This window comes from Tinamus guttatus, unplaced genomic scaffold (assembly GCF_059628265.1).
Source record: "Tinamus guttatus ecotype Peru unplaced genomic scaffold, ASM5962826v1 Tinamus_guttatus_pri_ptg000389l, whole genome shotgun sequence".
NCBI classification, from domain to species: domain Eukaryota; kingdom Metazoa; phylum Chordata; class Aves; order Tinamiformes; family Tinamidae; genus Tinamus; species Tinamus guttatus.
In genome coordinates, this window is record NW_028288923.1 from 5,101,161 (window position 1) to 5,120,592 (window position 19,432).

General features: G+C 38.6%; 1 protein-coding gene across 1 annotated transcript; it reads left to right on the plus strand.

The window, feature by feature from the left end:
• Positions 1-39: 39 nt before the first annotated feature.
• HEATR3 (HEAT repeat containing 3) lies at positions 40-16,998 on the plus strand. The gene is made up of 15 exons (XM_088530889.1): positions 40-201; positions 1,216-1,388; positions 2,048-2,135; positions 3,221-3,333; positions 5,138-5,247; positions 5,917-6,057; positions 6,817-7,100; positions 7,771-7,861; positions 10,539-10,696; positions 11,655-11,737; positions 12,041-12,177; positions 14,363-14,451; positions 15,168-15,311; positions 15,414-15,590; positions 16,488-16,998. The coding sequence occupies exons 1-15, from the start codon at positions 40-42 to the stop codon at positions 16,605-16,607; spliced, it is 2,070 nt and encodes a 689-aa protein (XP_088387015.1). The 3' UTR covers positions 16,608-16,998.
• Positions 16,999-19,432: the final 2,434 nt, after the last annotated feature.

Consider the following 19,432-nt stretch of genomic DNA (forward strand, 5'->3'; position numbering starts at 1 on the left):
GGCGGCGGCCACGTGTGCGCGGAGGGCGGTGGCGGGGCCATGGGCAAGAGCCGCGCGCGGCGGTTCCGGCGGGCACCCAGCTCCGGCCCGGGCCCTGCGGGCGGCGGGTGGAGGCGCCGCGGCGATGGGGATGGCCCCGGCCCCGGGGAGAGCCCCGGCAGCGGCCCCGGGGACGAGCCGGCCGCCGAGCTGCTGGAGAAGGTGGGTGCGCGGCGCGGCCTGGCGGCCCGGCGGCGCAGGGCGGCAGCGAGCCCCCCGCGCGGGGGGCGCCGGTGGGAGAGGCCGCACCAGAGAGGGCTGCGGCTCCCCGTGCCCGCGGCCTCGGCGCGGAGCGCTGCGGGGGGAGCCCGGAGTCGCCGGCGTCTCGTGCACATGTTAAGGGGGTGCAGCAGTAAAAAATCTCTCTTTTTCCTGCCTTAACTACACTGATTGAACAAGTCCCTGCTTCGTTATATTCTCAGACTAACCTTTTAAAGTCAAAAGATTTAGGAACATGTGGATGCTGGAGTGGGATTTGTTGAGAGGTCTCCTTCCAGAGGGGCTGGAACTGATTTACCCCTTCTTCCCACTCTGTTCCACAGATATTTGCCCTTTCTGTGGCCTTTCCTCGATAAAGGAAGCTCTGTAAACTTATGTGTAGTCAGTTTTGGTGGTTTGTAGTTCTGAGGGGTAGTAGTTCTTATATTAAACCTAAATTTCCTTATTGCAAACCACTGTTGTCTTGTGGACATGGAAAACATTTGCTATTTGTTTTCATGCGGGTGTTCATACATCCCTATAATGAAGACTTTTATGTCTTTGCCTGCCTTTTTCTATTTTTTCTTTTTTAAATTTTTTCAGTCTTTCTTTATCAGTACCATTTCTTTAGTCCAACATGCTTGTTTGGTAGGATTTCCCCCAACTCGTGTGCATTTTTTCTTCTTTCTAGCATGACCATCAAAAGTAGAAAAGCCTTGCTAGGGTCAACCCCACATCTAAACAATGCTAACAGTTGGAATAAGATTCATGCAGTTATGTAGTTCACACATGCAGCCCAGGTGAAGAATTAAAATATTTATGGAAGTTAAAAGCTCTTGATTCTATTTTCTATTCAGGAGCGATAAGGGGAGCTACAAGGCTAAAAGGCAAATCAAAGTGGATGACTTCGTTCTCGCTCAATAAATCCTTCCAGCTTCACTTCTCCCTCCAGAATCTGCCTCTCTTGTGTCCCTGCAGCTCCAGCACCCGAGCGCTGAAGTGAGGGAGTTTGCCTGCGCCAGCATTTCCAAGCTCTTGCAGCAGAAGCACCTCATCCCGGCCTTCCTGCACAGGGACGTCGTGCGGTGCTTGGGGCCGATGCTGCTGGACCACAGCTTGGCCGTTCGCGAGACGGCCGCGGGGGCTCTCCGGTGAGCGGCCCCTGGGATCGGGGGCAGCAATGAATGGGCACAGCAGGTGGGCGCGTGGCTCTGCTGTAGAGCTCGTGGACTGAACCGTCACCTCCAGCTTGGTCTCTGCCGTGGCTGAGCGTGCACGAGTCGCTGTGCCCAGGCCCATAGAGGCCTCTGCGGGGCTTTCGGAGCAGCGCCCGAGCAGTGACAGCTGTTTTACCTGCCTGCAGTGAAATGGGTTGTGTTCTGCCCTTCAATTAGGAAAAACTACTGCGTGAAAATACTTGAGTGCAGGTGGCATAGTATTTTCTGTCCTGATAACATCACAGGAGCAGCAGGGTAGTTAGGAACTGCAAATAGCTTTCTGAGAAAACCTGTAAATATTTGACAGACTGTTTTGAGTTGCCATTCTGCATTCAGACCCGCAGCTTACATTATATGTGCAAAATATGTACATTATATGTGGCAGAAGTCATGTTTTTGTTCAAATAAGTGGGTGAAAAAAACCCTCTTTTTTTTCCTTAGAAAAAATGATGACTGATTAAGCAGGTATTTTTTTCTCTTAAAGTTGTGATCAATTTTAAAACAAAATGTATTTAAAATGTTTTTGTGTTTGTTTTGTTTCAAAACATTCATAGAAGTGTTGTATGTGATCCAAAGTGTTTGATCTTTCCCAGAAATCTCAGTGCTTGTGGAGGATTTGAGGTCTGTGATGACATGGTGACAAAAGACATCATGACTCCCCTTGTTGCTCTTCTGAAAGAGGTGTGTGTGTTTTTATTCTGATTTTAAAATTAGTCTAATCATTGAATTATCCTCTTCTCAAAAGCAGTTCATTTTTAGTAGCTATTTGCAAGATCTTTAAAAGAACCTTTTGGTGGATTGAATAATAATTCTTTACATTTAGGAATGTAAATGTCCTACATCTTTAATGCCAGCTAGGCGGATTCATAGAATACATCTTATCATCATTATACCATTAGGATTTGCTAAGTAAACTTAACTGCTGCAACTCTTACTGTGCAACTTCTTAAAGTAGTACAGAAATAATTACAGAGTTTTCAAGCAAACACTTCTTTCTGCCTCCTGCATGTGTGATGATGTCTGTTGCCTAGGATGATATTTTTAGTCAAAACAAGCCTATTTTGTCAGTCAATGTTCAGATCCAATGTTGCATCATTTTCCTGGCGCATTTTTCTTCCTTTTTTGTTTTTCATTTATAGCTGTGTAGCTACTGCTATTGTGATAACCTGTACTGAATTTGTTGGTTCGGGTGTTGCAGTTTAGGAACTGCATTGGGTTCTGTCCCCTTGCTCTTCATGTGAGCAGCCGTGAGCAATGTCATCATTCTCTGCACAGTTCTTCCCCATTACAAAATGCAGGTAGCGACATTGCTGTGAAGTGTAGCAGGATACGTAACTAAATTAATCTGGATTAGAATTAGTGCAATTAGTGCAATTAGAAAATTGCATTAGAATGCAATTTTCACTGGAGTAGAACTAGTGAAAATTGCATAAAAAACTATACTAACAGGAAGCAAGCAGCATTTCGGATACTGAGCATATTTACTTGGCCCAAAGGTGGGGGCGGGGGAGATTCAGAAGGCTATTGAATGCAGAGCAAGTAATGTTAGTCTTGTTTCTACCAGGGAAAGAAATCAGTGATTCAATTCTGTTGTGGTCCAGTTTCCTTAAATAGTACGAAAATAGTCAGGTTTGCTGCTGTTAAACACTTGATGAGAGATCTCTAAATTCCTCTGTCTTGAAAGTTTTTAGGTTGTTTTTTGTGTAGTGTTTTTTGTTTATTTGTTTTTTCCTCTTTCCAAGACCAGTTTTCTTGTTTGGTTGTAGTGTAGCGCAGGACTAGATGCTAATCAGCTCTCTCCAAAGAAATGCAAAGAAACGAACAAAAATTATGTTGAAGACATAGCCAATGAGGCTATTAACTTGCTGTGGAATGTGTGGTAAGTTCTCTCTTAGAAGAGCTAAATTAGATTGCTCCTTAAAAAGTTTTGCATGATAGTTGAGGCTGAAGGAAATAGCTTTCCCTGTGGGGAAAGATTATTCAGTTGCTGATTCTCACTTCTGATCATGTTGCTCCTGTGTGTGCTTTGCACAACAAATTATGAGCCATCATCTGATCTGAAATATATTTGCTGTCTGCTACTGTAGATTACTTTTGTAAGTGAAGATTTTTATAAGTGTGTCAGGTTGGTGAAATTGGTCATTTGTTTAAGGAATGTGATGTTTTTATTTTCATTTGTTGTTTATTTGAAATTCTGATGCTCTTTTCTCAAAGCGTTCTGTGAAAGTCTCTTTGAAGACACTTGTACAGTTTGGATTCTGTGGTCTTGCCTGTAGTTCCTGTAGATCCTTACTGTAATATGGGGGGAAAAAAATTCCTATCAGTGGACTCCATTGTTCTGGGAATATGAGGAATTCTTCACTGCTTCCTCCCTGCTCAGATCTTCCCAGAGTTTCAACTAACTAACCCCTTAATGACTTGGACACAGATAAAATCTGCTTAATTATCTGATAACAAATGTGAGTAGTTTCATGAGTAATTTACATTAGAAGCATTGGGCAAACAAAGAGTAAAAAATGGGCAACAGTATTAATACAGATATAGCTATGAACATTGAGACAGTGCAAACTTAGTACAAGTTCTTCTTCTTGAACTTTATTTTCTTGCTTTTGCTTTTGATTCAGTATTGTAACAGTTCCATGTTGTTACTTCAGTCCATATAGAGTTTGTCTTGTACTAGACAGAATTTCAGAGGAGCTGTCTGTATGTCTGCCCATATGGAATGGCTGCTGGCTTGAGGCCTCTCTTCTAAATCTGTTTTCTTCATGACTAAACTCTAGAACAGTACAGAAACTGCTTGCTCTGCACCTGTGTAGAATATGGCATCTTATTGTAACTGTCTCAACTATCGATTTCAGTGTCCATTTCTCTATTGCTTTTGCAGACATGAGTGCGTGGGACAGAAGCAAGGTCTTTTAAGTGTGTTATAAATCACTTCTGTATTTTGAACTCTGTGGCATTGATAGTGAACCATTGGCATCATTGCTAAGTTCAGCACTGATAAAACCTAGACTGATATTGATGCCGAGCTATAATATTTAAAATAAATAAATCTTTGAGGAGCTATGTAGCTAGTTCATCTTTGTATGTAGCTAGTTTGTCTTTTGTTAATGTTGTACTTAAAAAAGGATATAGCTGTAAATTTAAGGAAATACAAATCCCACTAGTATTGTAGTGTACTGCTAATTGAGCAGTACATTTTGTATTGTTTCAGCAAGCATTTTTAAATGCCAGTTAGCAGTATTTTATTATTTTTTATAGCAAATGGGCACTTAAGTTGGAGAGGCAGCAGCCCGTTCTGTTATGAGTGGGTTTTTGGATACAGACTTCGGCCGCTGCAGAAGGGCCCGTTCTGGCTCACAGCCGGAGGCTTTGCTGCCCTCTGCGCTCTGCTGCACGAGGCTGTTCAAGCCGCTCAACTCCAAAACAAGGTGTGACGAGGTAGCTGGCAGAAGCCAGTGTTGTTCAAAGGTTTCCAGGGTATCCCAACATCTTCCCCACCTTATGAGCTGTTCACCATAACCTCAGTAATGAGGGAGAACTCTGGGACTAGCAATTTGTAATTCTTAGGTGAGTTTTTAAAATATAAATGCTAGAAATGTTGAGTACATGTTACTTAAAACTTTGTTACAGCTTTTTTTTTTCCCTGGGAAAAGTGTTTTATTAATTTTTCTGTGTGATAGTGAATGCAACAATACAGCAGTATCTATATTCAATAAAGAAGGGTGTCTGGAGGCTGTATTACATTATATGAAGAAATTCTCTACGAATGTGGATCTGGCTATTTCAGTAGGTAAGTAATAAAGAGAAGATAAGGATCTGAAGTGTTGTTTTTTTTTTGTTGTTGTTGTCATATGAATGTAAAGCATCCATTGAATAATGAGTAACGTATTTGGTGGTTATGTGAGAGGAAAAGTTTTGTGGGGGGAAAGAAATGCATTGTTCTTCTGTCTTGTTGTTTATTTTTTTCCCTCTTGTCTCCTGTGATGGAGAGTCTCCCTTGTAGAGAAAAGGGCATAATTAATCTGAAAACAAACAACTCCTTTCACTGTGAAAATATACTTATTGTTAGTATTGCTACTATATGGTCTTATAATAGTCTTGCCGTTATATGTTCTTGCCACATTTTTTTTCTGTTTTTCCTAGTCAGTGGAGAAATGGATTTTTTGAGAAGCTGAATTTAATATAGCTTGTGCCATGTCTGACCTGGTACTGACCTCACCTGTTTTACATGCTCTTTTGCCAAAGGATACCTTTTAATGTAAAACACAATTTGTGGGAAGGGCATCTTTTTTTTTGGTGTTTGTCATTTTATTACAATATGTTGTTGTTTCAGGCTATTTTTCTTTCCCGTGTTTGTGTTTTATTACCCCCAGCTTTCAGGAAGCTAAGGCTTTCTCTGTAGGAGAGTGAAAGCTACTATTTGGTTTGTTAATTGTTATTATTTTTTTATTTGCTACAGCAAACTGTTTACAGGCAGTGACAGAGGATAATCCTGAACTTCTTTCTTCATTCAATTCCTCTGCACAACAAGTACTAGAAAGTGTTCTGTTGTGTCCAGAGGGCACGATGAAGCATATTCTTCTGAGAACGCTGATAGCAGGTACAACATTTTAACAAATTTGGGTTTTTTTTGGTGATGGTAGCACAGAGTTTTACTCTGTTATCATCTTGACACCTCATTGTTGATGCTGCTACCCTAACATTAGCTGTAAGCAAAGCCTGGGCAGACTGTTCATAAGGTTATTTTCACTTGGAGTAAAAGATACCCCAAATATTTGAAACTAGTTTTAAAACTGTCTCAAATATCTAATTGTGAATTCAATACATGCTTAGCATGATGTGTTTGTAGTGTGTGTTTGTTTGCTTTTTTTAAATGTTCATTTGATTTTCACCAGTAAAATGAGTCAGTAATAAGTAGTGTAGGAATTGGCTTGATCTTACCAAGCACAGGCTTACTGTCTTGGGTTCTCTACCTCCTTCTGCGTCAGATGACAAGCCTGGTTGGGTTTTGGTTCTGGAGTATAAGAAATATGTTTAACTTTGAGAATCCTTTAGAAGTGATTATCTTATATGGGTTATCTGAGGTAAGAAACATCAAGCCCCGTGTAAATATTCTGTGGATGCTGATATGCTGGAGTTTACTTGAGCATGAGGTCTGCGCACAGCAGACAGATTTGCATATGAAATCCTGAAGAGGAAAAATAATGCAAGCCTGTAGAGAAAGACTTGATCTTTGTACTGAAATATAAGCACTGTGTAATTGAACTAGCAAGAGCTGTGTCTTTACAAAATAAAGGACTATTACAGAACTGTGAATTGAATATTTTAATAATTTTCATATTTAAACTCTCCTGTGTAGGTACTATCTGGAATATCAAGGACACCATTCCACCAGGCAGCCTGGCAAGCATGGTTAATGCAATCCTGAAGATTTTCTCAGAATCACTGGAAGTAGATGCTGGTGAAACAATTATTCATTTGAGTGAAGCTGAAAGAAACAGGTTAAAACTTGCTGCAGAGGCAGAAACTGAGGAAAACATGAATGATGTTATAGACAACTGTGTTTTGAGTGAAGATAATGAAATGGAAGAAATACCAAAAGGAAAAGTCAGGCAAGAAAATGACATTTCTGACCTAATTCCAGTAAGTATAGCTGACCAGCTCACAGAGAGGTTGGTGTATCTGACTTGTTGTTAACGGAGTATTAGCCAGAATAACTGACTAATAACATTACTGATCTTTTTCCCACAAGTGGCTTGACAGTTTTAGCTAACCCTTCAAAGCTGAATGTGGAGAATTTCGTCACAAATGGTTGAAATGTGAAGTTACACAGCAGCGAGGATAAGGAAATGTGCTTTTCTTGTACTCCTCTAGTGTAAAGTGTAGGCCCCTCTGACGCCTGCATGTATAGCTAGCACAGGAGGTCCGTGATTGCTGCCTAAGGTAAATGAGATGTTTAATGGTTCTAAGTGTCAAGTTAAGTGTAGAGATTGAAGAGAGCTTAGTAAATATGCCCATTAGAGGGGGGGAAAAAAGTACAGAAATAAGCATAGGAGCTTACATTTTGTTAATTCCTTTGCATTATGACATTAGTGTAGATAGGATTTTTAAATGTAAAAATTGTTCACTGGTACAACTGAAGCATTAGATAGAAATAAAAATGACTTGTTAATGCTTCTAGGAGGATGAAAATATGGCTTAGGGTGGGATGGTGTTTCCTAGTGTTCTGTTTTTCATTGACAGTCTAGCTAGCTACTTCCAACTGCTCTGAAATGTTGTTTTCCAAAATTAATTTTTCCCTGTTTTCTTTTAGTCTAATAAGTGGGAGCTGAAAGAAGTGACAGCCTTACTGATGGCTCAGCAGACTGCTCTGGAGGTCATTGTTAACATGTGCTGCAATGAAGGTCTGTAGGAATCTCTTATGGCTCGTGTTACATAGTCTTCTGTTTCTGGAAAAAGTGATGTTTAGTTCACTACCTGGTGATCTTAACCTTTGAGGGTGAATGCACATATTTTTCTGACCCCCAATGCCCTCATCTTTTGAAGAACCATAGTATTATTGCCTGTTAAAGTATGTATTTTTTTCCTCATTGAAATAATTTTATGTTACTTAAGTATACTTTTGTAATATTACAAATCCTGTATGAATTATAATAATGTTTTCATTTGATGTGCCTGTGTTAAAGAACACACTTGTGCAGAATGGAAATTTCATAAAATGTAACTAGTTTTTTTTGGGAGGGAGTTAAAGCACAGTCTAGCAGTTAATTTGATACATGGTGACTGAATCCTGTTGCAGGACTGCAGTGTTAGTTGAAGCAGAGTTTACTTTTTGTGTTTGGGATTTAGTTTTGATACTGTAAGAGTTGTGGGAGGTGGAGGAGAGGCAGTTTTAGATGAGACTCTTGACCACAGGGCAGGTTTGGGCTGTTTGGATTTCCACCTTGGCGAGTTTTCTTGGAGGAAAAGGAAAAGCTGTTTGGGGACGAGTTTAGGAAAAGCACATCCTGTATCTTCTATGAATCCTGATACTTGATTTTGATAGCTTTTCTTCAAATCATCAGGATAAACGGATTTGGAACTCTGCTTAAAAACAGAACAAACAAAAACGCCTCACAAAACCTGGAAATTTTAATTAGTAGTACAGTGCCTGAACCTGATGCAAAAGTAATTGTTTAGAAGATAATTTTAGAAATAGATCTTGCAGATTCTAATAATAATAATAATAAAACCTCAGTAATACCCAGATATTACCAGTTGTGGTGATTTTTTTCTTTTACAGCACGAAGAAATTCTGCACCTAGTGTATGAAACTCCTTTCATAACTCCATTTCTCATCTAATGAGCTGTAATTCATAAGCTTTCCCCTTTAACTGGAAAATCTCTTGTGGATAGGCTGCATATTCTGCCATTCACTCAGTGTAATGTAACATTGATTGTGTTGTATTTCACTACTTTACTCATTCGTGGGCAGACAGACATCTAGTCTGCAGAAATTAAGAGGAATCCAAAGGCAGCTGTTCATTTAATTTTTGGTTCTGTGGGGACTAAAATAGCCTTAGCCATTATGCTGCGTTCATAGAAATACTCTGCTTGCCACAGAACTAAGGGGAATACTAGATTCGTGAGCAGGGTGTTGGGCTGCATCTTGGCTGGCACCTGGAAGGAGAAGCAGGGATCTGGCCCCCTAAACAGCGACGCGGGAAGGAAGTTGGGAGGCTCCGATATTGCTGTCCAGTTTGTGGGCTATAGGTGACCAGCAATAGTTAAGATGCTTTTGCCAGTGGAAAAGCTCCCATATTTTCATCTGATATGGAATAAATCTAAATTTAGGTATGGGCTAATGTTCTACAGCCTGGTCTTAGTTCTGTTCTGTGTCTTCTCACTAATCCCAAACTGTGATTTAGCTGCTGTTCTCTGTGTTGAATTGCATGTTCAGCTAATGTTATTTTTACTTAATTTTCGAAGAGTTTTTTTTTATTTGCTTTGTAAAGATGCAAATGGATTTTTATTTATTTATTTATTTATTTATTTTAGAAAAGGCAAGAGATTGAATGGAGGGGAGGAGGGTCTGCTTGTTTTGATGCTTAATGTGACAATAGAGCAGGACCTTGGGTGGCAGTGCATGAAACAGAGCCATTTGCTCTAGTAGAGGTTATTAACACCCAAGTATCACAGTTGTAAAAGGGATAGTACTGTATAGCAAAAAGAGCTGCTCAAGTGATCAACCCAGCCACAGCTTAATGAGTTGTTTTGTGGCAGATAAACGGCTTTTAAATATATTCTTCACCTTTAAATATATTCTAAAGCTTCTGCACAGTGCTAGTGAAATGTGTTCATTTATAACTCTATTATATTTTAAGTGAATATATTTTGCTTTGCTTTTGCCACAGAAGAAGTGTGTGACTTTTGCAGTACAGTTACTACAGTAACTAGATCACATATGAGTGCGTGTTGGCAGACAAAATCCAATGGGGGTGGATATAAGTGTGGTGTGTGCGTGTTTTTTTTTTTTTTTTTTCCCTTTCTTTCATCACAGTAGTTAAATATCCTGACCTATTTACACAGGCAGAACTTTCATCTGCCAATGAAGATCATTCCAACATGTAGACTTAGGACTTGTGTACACACCAATTTTGTACTAGTTAAAATGCAACTAGATTTAAAATAACTTTAGATAAATTGGTGTAAACCCCATGGACATCAATATATCAGCTTAAACATAAATGACCAACTTAGCTTGTGCTTGTCAGGCCAAGTCAGCCGTAAGCCACGGGCAGATGCTCCTTTTGCAGTAGCAGTGCCTCAACTGTCCTCCAAAGGCTGGAGTTCAGCACACCTGCCCTTGCAGATCCCCTTGTTCCCTGAGCAAGAGCCAAGTACCTATTGTAATAAAACAATTTAAACAAAAATGATAAAATATTTATAACTGCAATTTAATGGCATGTGCTTTTGTGTGGACTTTGTTGGAGCAGTTGACCAGAACCACTTAAACCAAGAGCTGGTGCCTGGTTTAATTCAGATGAGGGGTACCTATTGCATGAGTGCTCTTCTATTTAATAGTCTGTATTTTGTTCTCAGATCCCTCTGACGACGAATGGGAGGAGCTCTCCAGCAGTGATGAAAGTGATTTGTTTATGGAAAATTCATACAATGAGGGCAGTGGGCTGCTAATGTCACCTCTATGTCTCTCTGATGAGGTTAAGTCAGCGTTTCTGAACTACCTCATTCCAAAGAAGGTATATATATCAGAACTTTCTGCCTTATTTCTATCCTTGGCCATGCAAACAAATTATCATAATCCATCTGGAAAAGTCTTTTAAAAATCACTTCAGTGTTTTTTAACTTTTTTTTTTCTTGAGATAACACAATGACATGAGCTGATTTGACCAAGTAATCTCTTTGTGTCAGTTAGAATAGAAGGTTCTTGTGTTTTAGAAACCGTCAGGTTTCTGAACCACATTTTTATTTGTTTTTATAGAAACTATAAAGACTATTTTTTTGATTTGGGCGTGAAAACGGTTAAGTGCAAAAGAAAAGGAACACTGAGTAGAAGAGCTGCCGAATTTCTGTGCTAGCTACATTACCTCCAGCTCAGTTATGTGACTGACACTAGTCGGTATTGGAAAGTGTGTGTTCCTCTTTCCCTGGTCTACACGTAATCTGTGAAATACAGCGTTTGACACTGTCAAGAACTTGTTTCAGAATTGTTTCGTTCATTTTTACTTGGGCTTGTAAAGGTGCAATTCCTCCTTTGAACTAGTTATTACACTGGTTTAGCAATGTGATAGGACTCTGAGCAAAAATGTCAAGATGCACAATGAATGACCTTGGGTTTTGTGTTTGCTACTGATCTGTGTATGTTTTTTCACAAAGTCTTTGGGCTGTGCAGCTATCTGAGCATTGTGCAGCAGAATATCTAAGAAATTCTAAAAAATAAATAGGAGAGACTTAGGAAATTACCTTCTGTTCTGTACAGTTGGATGCTTAAAGTACAGCATTTGAGGAAGTTTGACATTTTCAGCAGGTGAGACTTCTGCTAAGTGGAGAAATTTGAAGAAAATCATATGTAAAATAAGTAGTTTGAGATAGCTGTTTGTCATTAAAATAAATTTCTAGCTTTCCCCCTGTGCACTTCAAAAACAAGCCCAAAACCAAAACTTTATTGCTAAAATTTATTTTCTTTTTTTCTCATAGATTCTTGAAAAAACTTCTTTTCCGAACAGTGTTGCTCTAGACATCTGTACGCACAATCCATCTTGGAAACCATTAATTAAAAAGTAGGAATTTTCTTGTCTCTCTTACTATATTTCACGTATATTCAGTTGTTACAGAATTCTTGGAAGGATTGTCCATCTTTGGGTTACTTGAAAATTTTGGATAATGCAGACCTGATATATATATGGGTGTTTTTGTTTTTTGGGTTTTTTGGAGGTTTCTTTTTGTTGTTGTTTTTCTCACTGAAGAGATGCAAATGTTTGTGTAAACCACACACTGGGTTACAGTTTTCATTCAGGAACCCTTTCTGTACGCCAGCCCTCATTTACGAGGAGATCTGCTGAGCGCGTTCCTGTTTGTTTCAGGCTGAACACAGTGCAGTGCAGAGCTCTGACCTGTCTTCACAGCATTTTATTAGTGTCAGATGTGGATTGTCTCGGAGGAGCTTCGGCACTCCAATGCCTTGCAGAGCATCTCTCACAGCTGGTCTTTTCCAAAACAGGTAAGCTGTTCAGTAAAAAGGGTTTGCTGCTCTGTATCATAGGGTTATAAATTACTGTGCATATTGTTAAGTGGTTTTAATGCCATTTTATTAATTTCATATGCTCGGCCTTTAAAACAAGGGTACTGAATGCTGGAAATATGCTGACAAAACAGCGAACCCTGATGTAATCTGTTTATCCAGATTGCATCCTGAGCAAGCACACTCCTCGTGCAAGGATATGCTTTACATCTGTGTGTGCAAACAGAAAGCTAATGGATAAACCCTGCCTTGCTGCGAGATGAGAACTAGTTTGGTTGATATTATATTTGTGATAATAGCTCTTTTTCACCAATCAACAATTTTATCATGAAGATGGTGACACCTTTTTCTTTAAGGTGTGCCGACTAACTTAACTACCTGCAATGAAGCAGTCTTTTGTCCAGCAATATTTTATGTGTTTTTTTTTTTTCTCAAAATCTTAGGAAAATATCAAAAATAGTTGCTGTAAAAGTCCTTAAAAGACAAAGAGTGCCTACCTATTACAGTGGGAAAGAAAACAGCCTTTGGGTCACCAGGACATGCATTATTCATGTGGCTGTATAGCCTTCTTGAAAATATATTAATAAGTGTGCAAAATTCTTATTAAGCTGCTTATCAGACTTCCTGCTGTGATGTTGACCTAACTTGAATTGAGAAGGCAGTAAGTTGGGAAATTTCCATATTTCCTAAAAATGATATTCCACTGTTTTGGAATATCAAGCATATCCTGGTGGATGCTATAAACTAAATGGATGCTATATATCTCTATATAGCATATATAGAGGTGGATGCTATATATCTAAAACTATTCTAACAATGTTTTTTCCTTTAAGATCAGTTGTATGGCATGGTTCTACCCAAGCAAAACCAAACAAAAACCAGCACATATATTTCTACGGGCTGGAAAAACCTACTAATTCTCAAAACCAGCAAGAAAATCTTTATCATAAGACAAATTTCTTGAAATGTCATATGTGCATTACTTATTCATTTCCAGTCTTAGGAGCTTGAGAAGTGGAGATTTCTTCCATTCCTCCAAATGTCTCTATTTGTGGCTACAAATGTGGCGTGTATAGCTCTTACTCACTGTAGTTCAACTTGGCATTAATAGATGCTTGAAAATGCCCTGGCCTGCAAAACATACTCTTTCCTCAAAAAGTCATTAAAAGCATGTGATCTATCTATGGGAACCTTATGACTAAGAAAGCATATTTCATGAAATCATAGTGCTTGAAAAACTAAAATACAGGGAATGAAAATAAATACAAACATATATGTGGAAAAGTGTATGTGAAATATTTGCCTGTCCTATGCTTGAAGAACAAGATTAAAAGGACCTATATGTTATATTTAGCAATATTCAGAAAGTTCTTCCATGAAACTTGAAAAGTGGCCAGCTGAAGAGAGGTGGTAATAAATTAGTTTAATGGCTCGTATCCTTTTTTTTTTTTTTTTTAAAACACATTTTTTTTGATATAGTTAAATGCTATCTAACAGAAACTGCTAGATAGAGCAGATGAGGTACCAAAATGTGGTTAGAAGGAATTCTGTGGCTTACAGGGTCAACAAGAGACATAAAGACCTAGTTGCTTAAATAGGAAAGGAGATATGCTTTAAATTATCGAAGATTTCTGCTTCGGGAATAGTCCAGGAAATAAGAACAAAATGCAGGATAGCTAGTATTGATGAATAACGATTTCTCACTACATGAGAGAAACACACTGTTTGAATAGTACCTTTCTGAAAGGTTGTTGAACCATAGGAAAATAAATTCTTTACGCAGGAGTTGTGTATCCAGTAGCTACCGTGGTTTTCCTGCTTGCAGTATCGTGGCCAGCGTACAATGCTCAGTTTTTAAGCTTCTGTTTCGACTGCGATGGTTTCTGCCATGCATTAGATTACGTAAGTGTCTTAACCAGGGAAACTGAGGAAATCTTAAATAACTATAATCTAATCTCCAGGCACAATAAATAGTGAATTCAAAAAAAAAAAAAAATCACTGTGGTTACAAGCTTACAAATACCAGTCTCTGAAAATCTAGCTTTTCCTGTTTGTGGTAGAACCTGGAGGAACAACTGTGGGATTAAGGCATTCCTATTTCTTTGCTGCTTATATCGTTCATCTTCCTGTTTAACTTTTGGCTTTGGGTTTAATTCTTTGACAGAATTCCCTAAAGACACAGAATTCCTGGAAGCCATAACCAGTGCTTTGAGGGCTCTCTTACAAACAATGGCATCAAAGAACATCTCCCAGGTAAAAGGTTGAACTGCCTAAATGTAAAGAGCTAAAATCCTGTAATTCTGAACAAGACAGATCTGAAAGTACAGATTTAACAGCATTCAATCTCTCTCTTTTCTAATGAATCTGTCAGGAACAGTTTATGTTATAGATAATCTTCAAAACATGTGAACAAGTGAAAGGTATTTCGAGAGCAAAATGGTAATATTCACCATGTCGCATCTTTGAGATGGGTATAATGAGAAGACTTTATTTTTTACACTAAATTAGTGTCCAAAATTATTTTATTTGCTGCTTCTAGAATCTTTGTCAAACATATTAGTGAGCTAAATATGAGTGAAGCATAATAGTTTGTTATACAAGATGTTATAATAGATAGTCCACTGCTTCTTTTTGACTCTGAAGAGTAAAAATGAGTTTTTATAGTGTACATTGTAATGAACTGGTATTGAGCTAGGTAAATTTGTGAAAACCCCTTTGAGCTTGAAACTTTCTCCCTTTGTTGTGTTGTTGGTTATGTTCTGGAGAAACAGCTTAAGAAGTTGAAAGGGAGGGTTTTACTGTTTTCTTGCTGTTAGATTTTTTTTTCAGGATTCATGGTTTTTGTAAAACAGGAGTACTGCTCCTCTGTTACAAGTTTGCCAGTCTTTTTCTGTAGAAGCAAATGATGCGAATGTCTTACAAGCTTCCATAGAAGTGTAATTATATGTATTTTCTCCCTTGTTAAACAGTGTATGACTCCTGAGCAGCTTATTGCTCTATGTGAAGCTGCTATTCACAGCAGCAACTCCAGTGTCAGAGTGAATGTAGTTAGCATCCTTGGAATTTCGGGCAGCGTCCTAGCAAAATCAGAAAATACAGCTGAAACACTAAAGGTGAAACAACAAACTCTTCTCTTCAAGCCTGAAACTGCTTTGTTTTTTTCTCTCAGTTTTTTTGTAAACACTGTTGAAAAACATTTTCTCTTTTTATTTCAGATGATTGGAAAATTTCTTCTTGAGGTTGCTATGAAGGAATCTTCTCTTGTAGTAGCCGGGGAAGCCCTGGATGCACTTTTTGATGTGTTTGCAGATGGTAAAGAAGCGGAAAAGGCAGCAGTACAGATTAAGTTACTCCCAGCACTGAAAGAATTTCAACCAGTATTCAAAATGAGGGTAGGCATCAAATGCAGCCAGCTCAGAGTTCCAACACTCAATGTGGTTTAAGTCTTGAGACTGCCACGAAAAGAAATAATTAAGCGGGAATATATGGATCTAAAAATGGTGAAAAATTTTGGAAGTGTTGAAATTCCTGCTGTTACTTTGCAGTTCATATAACTATTTTAAGGTTAAAGTGTAGAGTCTGCATTACACATCAGCATTATTGATGTCCAAATCCCAGTATTTTTCTGAAACCTTTGCAAAGTGAATTCTTTAGATGTCTCTGGAGGAGGACCAAGTACAGCTGATTCAGAGGGGAAGGGAAAGGAAGAAGTCCCTTTTGAAGTTAAATCAACACCTTTCATCTTTTAGCTTGCTGTGGTTGTGGTGTTTTTGTTCTGTTCCTGGTTAATTAAAATACATCACATATTCTGTGTTTTCTAAGCTGTAATTTTAAATGTTTGTGACTTGAACAGCTTTAAAGGCATTGTTTCTTTTAATCGGATAAAGCCTGCGGACTGACTTTCATAGTCTTAAATTAAAGCACTGTATGTTTCCAATACATAATGGACAGTGCTGCAGTTGTTCAATCCATTAGATAAGCAAGATCTTTTATTAAAATAGATACAGAAAATAAGTGTATATTTCAAATTTATGGCGGAAGTAGGATGTCGGTAGTATTACGGCCAGATACAGGCAGAGATGGTGTTTCATGAGAAAATGCCTTGTAGAATGTATCGCTAATCTTTAATCAGCTTGTAGGCATATGAACATGTTATGTTGGAGCCCTCAAGAGGGATAAATATCATGGCTTGCTCAAGGACATACACACAGTTGTTATAAACTTAAATGACCTAACAGAAAAAAAAAAAACTTGTATATTAGTAAAGTATATATGTTTTGGATTTACAGATGCGAAAAGAAGGGAAAAGAGAATATAGTGCAGATCAGCTCTGTGTTCTTGACAACGTGAAGATGAATTTGAGAAGATTCATTGCATATCAGGAGACATTAGTGAAAAACTCAACTTGAAACATCAAGGAACTTTTAAGGTTTCCTTTATTGAATAATGTTTTCCAAAAATATAACTATTTTGGCTTCCAAAATTTGCTACACAGAGCAGTTTTGCTTTCATGTTAATACTTTTGTTTTTGTTTTACATTCAGTATTTTTATACTTCTGGGTGGATGCAATATGAAAATAGTGTCAGCATAAAAGAATAATAGCATTACTTTGAGATTAAATGTTAGCTGTGGTAGGAATGTGATCTTGCAGTCCTGAGATGATGTAAATAGCACTGCTGTCAACGCTTAGAAATCTTTGTGCATCCTGGCAGAACTTTATCATTGCATGAAAAATTAACTTAAGAGATGTCCTCAGTTATGTGCCAGATTAAGAAAATGCAAAAACAAATCAAATCCCTCTCAAATATTTTTGGGGAAACCATCAGTGGCAGAATGCTCATATTTGTTATCTGTTTTTACCTGTTTCTAGAATTGCACAGACATGTTTCCCAAGAAAAGTATATGACAAGTGTGTAGGTTATTATCAGCACTTGGATCTATTGCTTCTTGACATTTATCAAAAAGAAAACTGTCTCAGATTCATTTATAATAAATATAGTAGGTTAAGCTTTTACTGTGGAAATGAGTTTCGGAGGATCCTACTCAAACATAATTGGTTTTATTGTGTTTTGATTGGTAATTCAGAAAATCAAGTATGTGAATTTACCTTCTTCCTTGTTCTACATTAGGATTAAGTATGGATTCACGGAAGTAGTGAACCTAATAAAGATATTTTTATACTGAGTTAGTATCTGAAATAGTTTTATAATTACTTAAAGTATTTTTGCAATATTTGTGATAGAGACTTCTAATAGAGACTTCTAAAATGTAAAACTAGCTATTTTTCAAAGAAATATCACTGATTCATGAGGATTATGTATAGACTTTCATAGATCACAAGTTTTACTTTTTTTATGAACAAAATATTGTATCAAGTACCCTTTTTAAAGACAGAAAAAAAAAAGTGGAAGAAGTTGAAGCAGAATTAAAAAATGTAAGTTGAATTTCAGTGCTGAGGGAAGAATAACTTGTTTACGATTTCCACTGTGTCCTTTCCCTTTAAAATCCGTGCAGTGGGGTGCACATCCAGAACTGTTTTCTTGTGACTCCCGAAATGGAACTTTTTATTTTCCCTGCACCATTAATCTGTTGGAGGCACAAAGGCATCCTAGGTTGGGGTAAGTTTTGCTCACGGTGTTAGGTATGGAACTACAACAACCAAACTTTGGTTTGTTAGACTTTAGTCTGTTTTAGACTAGAAAGCGGGCTTTAGACTGGCTGACTTGCAAATGACTAATTTTATGAAATTTTGACCTTTTTGAACAAATAAAACAATTTATTTTTTTCTTTTTTTAACTGCACTGCCTGAGGGGAGGGGGGAAGCCCTATTCTTGCTGTGGCTTGTGAGAAGTTAGATTAAATGGGTGATGTACTGCCTGCCAACCAAATGAGTAAGGGAGTGAGTGCCAGGGACCGTGGGCCTCCCAGGCTGTTGAGTCTGGGCACAGAACGTACAGAAGAAGTCCTGAGGCAAATGTAGTGATTTGAAGGTTATCCTGGGATGCAGAGGGATAAACGTAGAAGGTGAGTGTGTAGCTGCTGAGGAAAGAATAGCTTGATGGTTATGGTGTAAGACCATACTGTGTGTGCATTTTAATTCCAGTGTTAGAAATACTGGCCATATACTGCGGATACTATAGTATTAGCCTGATGAAAGGGAGCGAGCAGGGCTTTCTTCAGAGTCCAGTGGGATTGTGTGGGTCTTGTCCAGTCCAAATTCGAGCATCTCCAAGGGTGGAAATTCGACAGCCTCTCTAGACAACCTTTTCCAGGACTTGACTGGTCTTGCTATTGAGTATCTTTAACCTCACTGGAATTTATCTTGTCAGACCTACCTCTTGTCCTTTGAGTGCCCACCAGGCAGCAGAACCTGGCCACATCTCCTTTATAACTGCCAGCAGGTAGCTGAAAAGAGCTACTGCATTCCCTTTTCCTCATGTCTGAGCAAGCCCAGCTCCTGCAGATCTTTGTATGTTCTCCAGCCCTCTGACGGTCCTGGTGGTCGTGCAGTCAAGGTGCCCTGGTGTGTCCTGTGTGCCTGTCCTGGGGCTGCAGCTCCAGTGCACGGGTGCTAAGGAGAGGGCACTAATCCCTGCTCTCGAGGCACTGCCGGCTTCTGCCCCCCAGCCCGCCAGGACGCTAAGGGCCTTCTCTGTGAAGCTGCTTGTTGCTGTCACGCAGCAGCCTGTCCTGTTCGGCTGGGTTATTGTGACTCAAGTGCAAGACGGGCGTTTTGCAGCAGGTACAGCAGTGGGAATCTGCTTTCTGGGGACTGTTAGAATGATTAAGTGTGTGTTATTTTGTTGTTTAGCTTTTATTTAGGTCTATAATGGAAAATGTTTCATCTTCAAATAAAATCTTAAGGTTGCAGATAAGTCTATGTAACATGGGGCATCTACTCACCCTGCTTTTTTTTTTTTTTTTTTTTCTTTATATGCCCCTCCTTTATTTCTCCAGACTTCCCTGTTCCATTTAGAACCTAAACCACTCCAACAGAAGGAATTTTCCTTTATTTTGGTATACAGTAATCAATTGAATATCTTTTTTTTAAAAAAAAAAAAAAAACTTTTTGTCATAGAAAGATGGATGTATAGTATTATGAACCATGTCTCTTGCAGAAGTAAATGATTTCATGTGTAAAGACTTGTTTCTGGTACAAATGCCATTTTTAACTAGTAGCTAAGAGAGTGATGAGGATGTATGACAGCATTTTCATTTTTTGTGGAGTTGTAA

What these genes read in the sequence shown, in the direction of transcription:
- HEATR3 (XM_088530889.1), top strand. Translation starts at nt 40, where the DNA reads ATGGGCAAGAGCCGCGCGCGGCGGTTCCGGCGGGCACCCAGCTCCGGC. An exon ending in TAACATGTGCTGCAATGAAG is followed by an intron (nt 7,862 to 10,538) that starts GTCTGTAGGAAT and finishes TTTTGTTCTCAG; the next exon opens with ATCCCTCTGACGACGAATGG. An exon ending in CATCAAAGAACATCTCCCAG is followed by an intron (nt 14,452 to 15,167) that starts GTAAAAGGTTGA and finishes CTTGTTAAACAG; the next exon opens with TGTATGACTCCTGAGCAGCT.